Source organism: Rhinoraja longicauda, chromosome 7, assembly GCF_053455715.1.
Source record: "Rhinoraja longicauda isolate Sanriku21f chromosome 7, sRhiLon1.1, whole genome shotgun sequence".
NCBI lineage: Eukaryota > Metazoa > Chordata > Chondrichthyes > Rajiformes > Arhynchobatidae > Rhinoraja > Rhinoraja longicauda.
This window is the reverse complement of record NC_135959.1, coordinates 10,561,332-10,575,006: the sequence shown is the minus strand read 5'-3', so window position 1 is coordinate 10,575,006 and position 13,675 is coordinate 10,561,332. Positions and strand designations below refer to the sequence as shown.

At 40.3% G+C, this 13,675-nt stretch overlaps 1 protein-coding gene across 2 annotated transcripts in view; it reads right to left on the bottom strand.

Moving 5' to 3' along the window:
• cyfip1 (cytoplasmic FMR1 interacting protein 1) overlaps window positions 1-13,675 on the bottom strand; it is a 92,545-nt gene that overhangs the window by 46,431 nt on the left and 32,439 nt on the right. For both annotated transcript variants that reach the window (XM_078402086.1, XM_078402087.1), the window contains exons 8-13: window positions 13,070-13,166; window positions 11,692-11,820; window positions 9,394-9,498; window positions 6,837-6,928; window positions 2,280-2,397; window positions 1,690-1,812 (exon numbers count right to left, since the gene is read on the bottom strand). In XM_078402086.1, the coding sequence (XP_078258212.1) occupies window positions 1,690-1,812; window positions 2,280-2,397; window positions 6,837-6,928; window positions 9,394-9,498; window positions 11,692-11,820; window positions 13,070-13,166 (664 nt within the window). The remainder of the gene's footprint in view (window positions 1-1,689; window positions 1,813-2,279; window positions 2,398-6,836; window positions 6,929-9,393; window positions 9,499-11,691; window positions 11,821-13,069; window positions 13,167-13,675) is intronic.

The following is a 13,675-nucleotide window of genomic DNA, read 5'->3' as shown; positions in this document are numbered from 1 at the left end:
TTCATGGGCCTCCTCCAGTGCAATAGTGAGACCTACCGGAAATTGGAGGAACAGCACCTCATAGTTCGCCTGGGCAGCTTGCAGCCCAGCGGTATGAACATTGACTTCTCCAACTTTAGATAGTTCCTCTGTCCCTCTCTTCCTCTCCCCCTTCCCAGATCTCCCACTGTCTCCACCTATATCCTTCCTTTGTCACGCCCCCCTGACATCAGTCTGAAGAAGGGTCTCGACCTGAAACGACACCCATTCCTTCTCTCCTTAGATGCTGCCTGACATGCCGAGTTACTCCAGCATTTTGTGAATAAATACCTTCGATTTGTACCAGTATCTGCAGTTATTTTCTTACATTACGCATGGCAGCCTCGGCCAAACCTGGCCTCCCGTCATCACAGATATTCTCTTTGTCTCCCACCAAACACCCACCCCACCCGTCCCTTTCTTTGAAATGTAAAACCAACTTATTTTTTCTCACCTCTCCCATTCTGATGAACCTTTAACCTAAAAATATCGTTACTGTTTCTGTTTCCACTGACACTGCCTAATCTGTTGAGTGTTTCAGTATTTTCTGTTTTCACTTCAAACCTTATTAATTTTTTTATTTTCAACTGTTGTTGATATTCACTTGATTATATTTGGAATCATCCAAAGATTAGTTCCTTAGATAGCCTATACATTTGTACCAGTATCTGCATTTATTTTCTTACTTTAACAGGGGGTGGTCATTGAAATGGTTAAGCAATCGTTTCTATTGACACATGCGATGACAACCTATTAAACAATATAATATACTATAAGATGGATTATTATTATGGTTGAAAAGTCACTTGTTTGTAAAGCAAATGTGTGGTAAATCAGCAAAAATGTGGATGCTTTGCTTCAACATTTCAATCACTTGAACAAAAATTTAGAATTATCATGCATCTGAAATGTGTCTATCCTTTACATGGATACATCTTGTCAGAGAGGTTCCTATAATGTTGTTAGCACCACTAGACAAAAATAAACCATCCTAATGAAAGGCCACTGACAAAAATGCTTCTCTCCACAATTGCTGCCAGACAATTCCCACCAGAGCGTTTTTATTTTTGACTTTCAGCATCGATAGTGTTTCACTTTTGCAATGAAAGAAACGTTGATTTACAGAATTTCTCTCAAGACAACAAAATCCAAGTATGTCTAGGATTTCTCCATCAAGCAGCATGTCACAAACAAGTGAACGGTCCTTTCATCAACGAGATTGCAGTCTTAACCTCATTGGAGACCTTTGAACTATCTTTAGTCGGACTTTATCTTGCACTAAATGTTATGCCCTTTATCTGTACACAGTTGACAGCCTGATTGTAATCACGTTTTGTGTTTTCTTTGACTAGATCGCCCGCAAACAAATGCTTTTCATTGTACTTGGTGAACATGACAATAATAATAAACTAAAGCAAAAATAAATCAGAACAGGTAAATGAACTAATGATAGTTCAGCAGTTTCAGACACGGTAACACACAATGATTCTGGTATAAATAGACCCAATACTAAGATTGAATTAGAGCATGTATTCAAAGGGATGAGTTTACTAAATAAAGGTCAGGTAAGATTAACCATCACATGAGTACAGAACATGAGTTTTTCTACAAAAAAACAAATTGCACGATCGCTTTCAGTAATGACAATTATAGTTTGTTTGGGTTTCTTACCACTTCCATAACATGACCACTCCATTGGGACAGCAGCTGCATTCCCTGTAAAGCTAGTTCGGACAGCTTCTGGTATTCTGCATCAGTCTTTTGAGCATCTTGCCTTCCTGACCCTGTAACTACCTGCAAAAGGTAGTTAAATTAAAAGAAAAGAGCATAAGGAATGTAATGATCCAAAGAATTAACTCAACTGGAGAGGATATACTGTAGCTTATGCCCACCAACCCCTCCCTGCTTACACCCACCCATCCTTTGCTAGCTCTTGCCCCACCACTTCCCCTCATCTCTTTCGACCAGCTATTTGCCCTCAACTCTAGTCTTGAGAATGGGTCCAATCCAAAATGTCGTGTCCATTTCCTTCCACAGATGCTGCCTGACCTGCAGAGAGCCCCAGCAGTTTGTTTTTTTTGCTCAAGGTTCCAGTATCTGCAGTTTTTTGCTCAAGGTTCCAGCATCTCTTAGGTTTCTAATATTAAGTGTAGCTTTGCAACTAATTTCTTATTAATGTTTTCCAAAAAAAACATAGCTTGCAGCAAAACATTAATTTAGGAATTTGGATTAATTGCAATCAAGAATTAGGTTTCACATACCTCAATGTTGCTATAGCGGGCCAACTCAGAGATGAAGCGCATGTGATCTTCTCTGATCTGAATCATTTGTTCAATAATGTTATACTGAGGACTGCTGCTCGGTGATGTGGAGGCCCACCTTAACCAAGAAAACATGTACAATTGAGCATAACAGAAACAGTTCAATATCAAAAGTTGATTAAGTACAAGGCAATAATCATTCAAATCATTATTTTCTTCTAACTCATTTGAACAACATATTTTTTTTACTTTATCAAGGGATATGGGGAAAAAAGGAACAGCTTACTGATTTTAGATGATCAGCCATGATCATATTGAATGGCGGTGCTGGCTCAAAGGGCCAAATGGCCTATTCCTGCACCTATATAATTGAATCAATCCTATCCAATTCCAATGAGTACAGAAGATGGGATTTTATATTATAGTTGTACAAGTTGATGAGGTCATACATGGAATATTGTATTCGGTTTTGGTCATGCTTCTGTAAGAAAGAGCCAATAAACAGCATAGAAAATAAAAAAATTACAAGGATGTTGCCAGAACGAGGACCGGGTTAGAGAGTGAGTGAGTAGTTGGACAGCTTAATACTTTATTCCTTGGAATATAGGAGGCGGAGGATCGCATAGGATCCACAAGGAGCATAGACAGACAATGCAGAGTCTTTTTTCTCTTGGGTTATGGAATCAAGATACAGAGAGTGTACGTTTAAGGTGAGAGAGAAAAGATTTAAATGAAAACTGAAGGACAACTTTTTCCATAGAAAGGGTTGTATGAATATGGAATACATGGCAGAGGAAATGGTTGAGGCAGGTACAATAATAACATTAAAAAATCATCCAGACATGAACATGGATAGGAAAGAATGAGAGGGTTATGGGTTAAATGTGGGTAAATGGGATTAACAGATGGGCAGATGAGCATGGACGAGTTGGGTCGAAGGGCCTGTTTCCGTGCTGTATGACTACAATATTTCATACCAATTATAATAATAATAATAATAATAATGCATTTTATTTATATAGCGCTTTTCATATACTCAAAGACGCTTTACAGAGATTTTGAGAACATAGGGAAATGAATAAATAGATAAATAAGTAAATAAATAAATGAACAGAGAAAGGAGACAGAAGGTGAGGTGACCTTCAGTGGTTGAAGGCAGTACTGAACAGGTGAGACTTCAGCGATGTTTTGAATGTGGTGAGTGTGGAGGAGTCTCTAACAGTTTGGGGTAGTGAGTTCCATAGGGTGGGAGCAGCGATGGAGAAAGCCCTGTCCCCCCAGGATCTGAGTTTGGTCCGGATGTGGGGGGATAGGAGATTGGCAGCGGCAGAGCGGAGGGTGCAGGTGGGAGTGTGCCTGTGGAGGAGGTCGGTCAGGTAGGATGGGGCCAGGTTATGGAGGGCTTTGTAGGTTATGAGGAGGATTTTGTACTGGATTTTCTGGGGGATGGGGAGCCAGTGGAGTTTATAAAGTACGGGGGTGATATGGTCACGGATCGAGGTGTGTGTGAGTAGACGGGCAGCGGAGTTTTGAATGTATTGAAGTTTATTGATGATTTTTGAGGGTGCGCCATAGAGAAGGCTGTTGCAGTAGTCCAGGCGGGAGGTGATGAAGGCGTGGATGAGGGTTTCTGCAGCTGTGGAGGAGAGGGATGGACGGAGACGGGCAATGTTTTTGAGGTGGAAGAAGGCTGTCTGTGATGTGTTTGATGTGTTTGTCGAAGGAGAGGGTTTGATCAAGGATGATTCCAAGATTCCGGATGTGAGGTGAGGTGGATACTGGGAGACCATCAATGTTGAGGATGAAGTTTTGGGTGGATTTGGTGAGCGTTTTTGGACCAATGATGATGATTTCAGATTTGTTGCAATTGAGTTTGAGGAAGTTTGATTGAAGCCAAGATTTTATTTCAGTGATGCAGTTTGTCAGTGTAGAGTGTGTGGTGGGGGAGAGTGACTTGGTGGAGATGAGGAGCTGGATATCATCGGCGAAGCAGTGGAAGTTGAGACCATCAATTATGAGGGCAAGTTCTCAAATACTGACCCATTAAGCAAAAATGTGATATATGAAATGTGCTCAGACTGGGAATATCCTGCTATTAAGACAGAGATTCCTGCAGTTGTTACTCAAAACATAATGTAATGCATCAATGTGGACTTTACCAATCTTGCTGCGGCCATCACTTACTAGCATTAATATACTAGTGATACTATAATATAAATTATCATATTTTTCTGAATCAAGTTGAACATTTTTGAGCCAACACAATACAGTTGGCAAGAGTTTAGAGCCTACTAGACCAAGTGGACCCGTTGGGCCCAAACTTCTCCTACATTGGTGCAGCACCCTCTCCTTCCCCGCTCCCCTCGCCCCACTCCATCCCCCATATCCTCCCTCCTCCCTCCCTAGGAGATAAATTTAAACTTTAAAATGTGAATAACTTTTAAAATATAACACCGATTTCAATGAAACTTCTTCCATTAGTACCAAAGGGATGACCGTGAGTAAGGTGGGCCTAAAATTGTCGCGCTATCGTGTACCATTTTGGCTGTAGTTCAGGAACAAACAAACAAATGAGTTTTAGTATATAGATACATTAAAAGGATGAGATTACGGTGCACTTAGAAGTTCACGATAAAATAGGCCAAAGTCAGCATTGCTTTGTGAAAGGGAGGTCTTGCTTGACAAACTTGCTGGAATTCTTTGAAGAAGTAAATAGCAGGTCAGACAAAGGAGAGTCAGTAGATGTTGTTCACTTGGATTTTCAGAAAGCTTTTGAAAAGGTGCCACACATTAAGCTGCTTAGGAAGATGAGAACCCACGGTATCAAAGGGCAGATACTAGCATAGATAACAATTTGGCTGGATGGCAGAAGACAAAGAGAGGCAATAAAGGGGACTTTATCTGGTTGGCTGCGAGTGACTAGAGGAGTTCTGCAAGGGTCAGTGCTGGGGCCGCTAATCTTAACTTTGTATATTAATGATTTGGACGAGGGGATTGAAGGCTTTGTGGCTAGGTTTGCGGATGATACGAAAATAGGTGGAGGGGCAGGTATAGAGAAAGCAGGGACTCTGCAGAAGAACTTGGACAGGTTGGGAGAGTGGGCAGAGAAGTGGCAGATGGAATATAGTATAGCAAAGAGTGGAGTCATGCATTTTGGTGGTAGAAATAAAGGCGTACCCAATTTTCTAAATGGGGAGAGAATCCAGAAATCGGAGGTGCAAAGGGACTTGGGATTGCTGGTGTAGGATTCCCAAAAAGTTAATTTGCAAGTTGAATCGGTAGTAAAGAAAGCAAACTCAATGCTCGCATTGATTTCAAGAGGGCTTGTATACAAAAACAGGGATGTAATGTTGAGGCTCTATAAGGCGCTTGTAAGGCCACATTTGGAATATTGTGAGCAACTTTGGGCACCATATCTGAGGAAGGATTTTTAGATTTAGAGATACATCACAGAAACAGGCCCATCGGCCCACTGGGTCCCCGCCGCCCAGCGATTCCCACACATGAACACTATCCTACACCCACTAGGGACAATTTTTACATTTGCCCAGCCAATTAACCTACAAACCTGTACGTCTTTGGAGTGTGGGAGGAAACCAAAGATCTCGGAGAAAACCCATGCAGGTCACGGGGAGAACGCACAAACTCCGTCCAGAGGCGGTTTACAAGAATGATCCCAGGAATGAGTAGGTTAATCTATGATGAGTGTTTGTCAGCACTGGACCTGTACTCGCTGGAGTTTAGAAGAACAAGGGGGGACCTCATTGAAACATACAGAATAGTGAAAAGATTGGATTGAGTGGATGTGGAGAAGATGTATCCACTAGTGGGAGAGTCTAAGACTAGAGGTCATAGCCTCAGAATTAAAGGTCGTTCTTTTAGGAAGGAGATGAGGAGAAATTTCTTTAGTCAGAGAGTGATAAATCTGTGGAATTCTTTGCCACAGAAGGCTGTGGAGGGCAAGTTAGTGGATATTTTTAAGGCAGAGATAAATAGATTCTTGATTAGTACAGGTGTCAGAGGCTATGGAGAGTCGGCAGGAGAAAGGGGTTGGGAGGGAGAGATAGATCAGCCATGATTGAATGGCGGAGTAGACATGATGGGCCGAATGGCCTAATGCTACTCCTATTTATGACTTATGCCCTTTTGCACATTCAACTTTGTTATCAAGACCTGCCAGAACCAGTGTATTAGATCCAACTAGAGAATTCAGTTATCTTTACTCTGCCATAATTCTTCTCATCTTGAACTCAAGAAAAATTCAACAAAAACATATTTTTTAATAACACTTCATCAAGACTGCTAAATGATGCTGACTAATATGGCCTTGTCCAAGGAGCAAAATTTTACTTTAAAAGCCTGAACTTGTCAAAAATGAATTGGCAAAACTCATAAAATCAAGTTCCGCAATGCTATGACCATGAATCAAACAAAAAGCAACAGCACGCCTTCCGCCACTCACCATTTCTGAACAATAACAACTTCTCATCATACTTTCCTTTGTAGTGAGGACAGGATTGTATGTTTACCTCTTCACAAGTCGATTCAGAAACCTACCTTGATTTGTTTTCCTCAAAATGAGCACTTGTCTTGATGTACCTGGCCAATTCTATCTGCATGTCACCAAACAATGGTACAACCTGCAGTTGCTGCAAAATGAAGATAACATTTTTGAAAGACATTTTTTATGCAAACTATCAATTCAGCGTAAAAATAAATCAAGTACTTAATACTGTGCAAATTCAAGCTTTTTTCCATTTAATGTTGTCATATTTTAGTATCATAAGAAAAAATTGAGCCTGAAAATGACTTTCCTTAAGAAATTCTGGATACAACTCTCAGAATCAAGGACAACTGGACATTGCGTGTGTGTTTAAGATTAGACATTTTCAAATGGTTATTTGATTCGGGAGATCCCATGATCAATGTCAATCCTGTCCTAAACGTGACATTCACATCTGGATTAGTCAAAGTACAGCAATTGCAGTCTATTACACTGCAGCAATGAGGTCCAGACTTGAGAAACAGCACCTCATCCGGGTGGTGCCGTACAATGGCAGCCTCGCCAACAGTTTGCCTCGTCCTTTTCTTCTTTTTAGTTTGTTGTTCAATGCATGTTTTAGTGTATCTTTAGTTTTGTATTATGTGGGGGGCGGGAAAACCTTTTGTATCTCTTTCCTCGACGGAGATGCAACTTTTTCCATATCGTATCTCCATCGGTACTGCGGCCTAACATCGTGGAGCTGGCGGTCCCTTTGCTGGGGATCGACTTTTGGGAGCTCCAACCGCAGGAGCCTGCAGACTTAACATTGTGGAACTTGGTTAGGGACTAACTTCGGGAGCTCCAAGCCGCAGGATCTTCAACCGCCCCGATTGCGGGAGTTTTGATCGCCTGGTTCAACTGCCCTGGCCGCGGGAGAAAAGGAGGGAAGAGACTTTATGCCTTCCATCTCAGTGCCCTATGGTGGATGTTTATGTTAATTTTTATGTAGTTGTGTGTCTTGCTGCTTTTTTTATATGACTGTATGGCAAATCAAATTCCTTGTATGTTCTTACATACTTAGCTAATAAATAGATTCTTTGTAGAGGTTGGTAGCCATGTCAACAACCAGACTCCTGAAGTGAATGGGAGTCCGAGGACAGGCCTTCCGGCAAGCCGTCAGGTCGCTGTCAGAGGCTGCCGAGCGAAGCAGCAACTGGCTGTGGCTGAAGAGGAAAGAGAGTGGTGAATCCGTGGAATTCTCTGCCACAGAAGGTAGTTGAGGCCAGTTCATTGGCTATATTTAAGAGGGAGTTAGATGTGGCCCGTGGCTAAAGGGATCAGGGGGTATGGAGAGAAGGCAGGTACGGGATACTCAGTTGGATGATCAGCCATGATCATATTGAATGGAGGTGCAGGCTCGAAGGGCCGAATGGCCTACTCCTGCACCTATTTTCTATGTTTCTATGTTTCTATTACTCCAACTGGGCTGCAAAATGACCAGCAACAGGGGTAAAAACGGAGGGGAGCGCACCTGGGATGCCAGGTAATGCTGTTGAGCCCTCTGGAGGTGTCGTGGGCCTATCAACAAAACACCAAGGAAGGAGGGTGCCCAACTGATGACCCCAATGAAGTCTTTACCCCTACCCCAACTCAAGAGATTAAGAAGGTGCCGATTATAGTAGGGATTGTAATACTATAAGCTCAACTTTGTATCCTCTGGGCACATTGCAGCCTTCAGCACTCTATCGAATTCAACAATTTTGAATCCCTCCCCCAAGTTCTCAAAAAACTTAACATTACTGTGTTCTCGGCCATAGACATAGCTGAGAATTTTAGGTAAACGTTGAGATTGATGAACTTCAATGTATATATAAGTCAATGTATAAAGTATTTCAGGGATTTCTATCCAGAACATTTTTGGTATTTAGTTTCAACAACTAATCCAGTCCAAAGAGGAAACAGATTACGAGCTTGATTGAAACAGATTGAAACCGCACTGTTCTCAACTGAAAGCATCTTTAGTGCACAATGTATATAAAGAATGACATATTAAATGCATATTAGGTCTGCTGAACGCTGGCAAGGAAATTAGTTCCCCGATTACACCCGGTATAATTTCACAAGCATTGATGTTAAATTTAGTAGACTCGTGTCCTTATTACAACTGTCATGATTAAAGTTAAGATAAGAGAGGAAAATGGTGGTTGATATCTTAGCAGGAAGAACTACTGAATAAATATGAAGCAAAGTCAGCTGCACAACAAGTTAATGGACCTGCTTCCTGGCCATTTAATGTAATCTTTTAAAACTACAGTCACATTTTTCAAAGCAGGAATAATACAGAAAGGCAAAGAGCTATTAATTTAAAACTGTCTTTTGCTGCTGGTCAAAAGCACTAGTATATTTTTTATATCAAATTTGTTTTGATATTCTTAACAACTAGCCTTTGAGGAGCGTGTCCAAATTTTTTAATATGCATGTGTTTACTCGAGATGAAAGAAAAAAATTATAGACCATGTAATTAGTGAAGTATAAATGAAGAAATATGTAAAACAGATACTATTGTGCTCCTATTAAGGTAAAATATTTGTTGCCGTTTTCAATAGCTCAAGTAAAATTATATCTCCTTACCTTGAAAAATTTGTCAATCTTGCTCAAGTTTATTCGTTTCTTGGCATCCAACTTGTATATGTTGCTAACGTTTCCATCCATGAGGTACAGACCAAAGCCCATCACCTGTAAAATATTCTCATTTCAAACTTTCCTTACAAAATAATGTTTTCAAAAATTAAAATATGTCAAGGATGATCATCATATCATATCATATATCTACAGCCGGAAACAGGCCTTTTCGGCCCTCCAAGTCCGTGCCGCCCAGTGATCCCCGTACATTAACACTATCCTACACCCACTAGGGACAATTTTTACATTTACCCAGCCAATTAACCTACATACCTGTACGTCTTTGGAGTGTGGGAGGAAACCGAAGATCTCGGAGAAAACCCACGCAGGTCACGGGGAGAACGTACAAACTCCTTACAGTGCAGCACCCGTAGTCAGGATCGAACCTGTGTCTCCGGCGCTGCATTCGCTGTAAAGCAGCAACTCTACCGCTGCGCTACCGTGCCGCACGTAATGTTGCTCAAAAGTATTTTTAGTATAGCACATGACCAACTATACTCTGGATTGTTTACACATTGTTGCAGAGTGCAAGTTTCCAGAGGCTGCCTGGCTCTATGGACATGATAGCAAAAAGCAATGGTGCTTTCCACAACACACGTTCTTTTCTAAAAACTGATCTTTGCTTATTCACTCATTTAAACAACCAGCAATCCCGCGCCTTTGTGAGTAAACAATAAAAGATAATGAAATATTTTTGTTGTAAGTAAGAAACCAGTTGCTGGAGGAACTCAGCAGGTCAGGCAGCATTTATGGAAGGTAATGCCTGGACAACATTTCGGATTGGGATGCTTCTTCAGACTGATAGCAAGAGGGGAGGTACCCAGTAGAAAGTGCTGAGGAAAGGGGGTGGAACAAGAGCTGGTGATAGGTAGATCCAGGTGAGGACGGGTTGATTGGCAGGTAGGGATGAGAAGGATGGAGCGAGTAACCAATGCTGGAGGTAGAGAAGGCAAAACTGTTCAAATGGTGGAATCTGAGAAGGAAGGAAGGTGGGGATGTAGAACCAGATGGAGGGATGGTTGGTGAGAGGAAAAATGTGGGAGGTAACGACCAGGTTTAGGGACGGATTGAAACTGAGCAGATGGAGGAGATGGAAAAGATCATTGGAATTGGCTGATAGGGGTGGTGGTAGTGGGGAAAAAAAGTGCACATGCAGGAGCAGGGTGGGGAACAAGGTAGATTAGAGAGTGGTGTGTTACAGGGAATTAAAATGGCTTGCAACTGGAAGCTCCAGCTGGCCCTAGGGGACAGAGCATAAGCATTCAGCAAAGCGGTCACCTACACTTTGCTTGGTCTTACCCATATAGAAGAAGCACCAATGAGAGTACCAAATGGAATAGATGAGGTTGGAGGAGATGCATGCAAAACTACCTCCCGCAACAGGGTTATTAAGGTCCCTGAATGGAGCGGAGGGAGGAGCTGCAAGGAATGGTGTTGCAACTCCTGTGTTTGCAAAGAAAGGATGAAGGAACAAAGTACCCTAACAAAGAATGGTCTCTGCAAAAAGCAGAAAGGATGGATAGAAGATGTGACTTGTCTGGACTGAAAATGAAATTAGTCCCATATCCATGTCTGAAATATTGTTTTTTTATCTTTTCCTCCAACACACTAAGCAATGTCACAAAAGATCAACTTGCTACAGTCTGTTGCAGCTAGATTTATTGATGTTCCAGTCAGGTTCCTCCTAACTTTTTCTACTCAAGGAGAACCAGAGCTTTAATAACTCCCAACCCACCCACAGAATCTAAATAATTAACATCCTCAGCATTGCCATTTTCTTAAGTATCTATCTTGGAGGCCGGAAGTGCGCATAATATTTCCTTCCAGTCGATAACATTTTATTTTCTTGTTGTACAAAATGAACGGTCCTAGATGTCACAACATAATATTAAAGTTCAAACATTGCATATCAAACAAAATTTAATGAAAGTAAATTATTTTACGATCACCACAGCCCCTCAAGTTTGAACTGATTGAATCCATGTATAGAATTATCTGCAAAAGGACAAGGTGCTGAAGTGACTCAGCAGGTCAGGTAGCATCTCTGGAGAACATGAACAGGTAATATTTCTGATCTCTTTGGATAGCATGCAAAACAAAGCTTTTTGCTGTACCCCGGTACATGTGATAATAATAAATCTAAACCTAGTTGCAGTACAAACCAGCAAAAATCATTATAGCCCACTGTGAGATACACGAGTCCAGTTATATAATTTGTACAAATTGTAAAAACATATTTTAGAATACCTTGAGCAGCATGTGCTTTTCACCAGGAGTCAGATACATTCTGTCCTCATAATAATCAATACAAATATTTACAATGTCAGCAAGAAGCTCTTCATAACCCGGAATGACTTCAAGTTGCTGTTGGAGTGACTGGAAAGAGAACATAAGTTAATAAGAAATTTGTTGCTCAAAACAACAGCTTGTATTTCAAATAAAACAAGTCTACTATACTGCATCACGAAATGGCAATTAGTTTCTTCACATCATTTTTTGCCAGTGCATTAACAGCTCATTAACACCCTATGGAATACATATTCTTACTGTCTAAGGCGAACGAAAAAGCTTCGAAAAAGTCATTCCAGTTATGGAGGCGATGTGGAACAGGCAGATGCACCCCAGCGCTTTCAAGGTTGGTTTGCCAAGGCTTTAAGAAGAGTCCTTCAAACAAATTTCCTCCCTTCCTGAACTGGAATCATTCATGATTAATGCCACATCACAGCCGAGGCAAGGGCATCAGTAAAACTGAAATCTGAGATCTTCCTGACTAATATCACATTACCATATGCAGTTAACAGCTTACCAAATCAAGATTTTAAAATTTGAGCATGTAATTTCCTCAAAGAGTCCCTTTCAACATAAATACACAGAACTCATTTCCAACAAATACAGTGAAGCAAATCATTTTTCCACCAAACCAAGATATTTTGCATTTCGGCCAGCTAAACAAAGCTAAAATTCATCCCATTTACCTATGTTGTAAGTGAATTCAAGAGTGTTTTATTGTCGTGTGTCCCAGATAGAATAATGAAATTCTTACTTGCTGCAGCACAATTATGGCTCTTCAAACTAATAAATTATGAATATTAGCTGGTTTGAGCAAAAGGTTAAAGTCCTTCACATTCTGGGAATGTCATGTAGCACTTACAATCACATAAAAGGGCTTGCAACATCAAAATTAGTGTGACTAATCTGGCAATCAATTCATGAAGTTCCACAAATGCCAATGTGTTGACGTGCTGGTTAAAGAATGAATAGCAAGGAACCAAGATCTTAAACATCCATCTGAACAGGGTGACAAGGCCACAGTTTGGTGTCATATCTGAAAGATGTATATCTAAATATATAGTGGTTCTTCAGAACAATGTTGAAAGGGTTTAGATATACATTCAAATCCTGGAACAGGGTTGAAGTCATGACTTTCCAACTCAAAAGTGACACTATTACTGGAAGGTTATGCACAATTTACACATACTAATGTCTTTTTAACTAAAATGTCTTTTTAATAGAAATTTTAAAGAACCATTGCATTTAAATTGGTGTATTTAGACAAGACTCGTTGAAATAACTCAATAGGTCCCTCTTGAGGCTCAATAGAAGTAAAACAATGAGTCGCATTTACCTGCGTAATTTTGTTGTGATTTGCAAGAAACATGGAGAGATTTTGAGATTCTTGTATTGATTGCGGGTCTGACATTTTACGAAGAAACTGAGCAGCTCTAAAAAAAAAATTATAATTTCAATGATCAATTGTGTTTACATTTGCACATAGTAAAAACTGTTACTAAATAATAGCGTGCACATTTCCCTCCAAATTTCTGAACATTTAAGCTGTGCCTTATCATTATTGAAGAAATTAGAATTACCGAATCATGAATCATTCTAACAAAAGGGTTAGGTATTATTCCACAGTGAAATTCCATGGTTTATAACAAGAAGTTGCATTGATTCTTTAGCAAAATTGAGCTAATAACATGAGATTTTTACAGTCAACCCTCTTCTTGGTTTGAAGAAAGAACATTGCTATTATAAACACATCAATGTGAAGCAGATGCTCTACTATTTCACCAACTTAAGTCAATTATTTTTATGCAGCATGTGCTTTCAAATAATGAGAGTATAAAGTCAAATTTAGTCAACAGCATAAAAGGATTAGCATCATTTCAACATCTGAGTTTCCAACAAAAAGATTTGTTTGATAATTGTTGGTATCTCTTCCCAGTTTCAG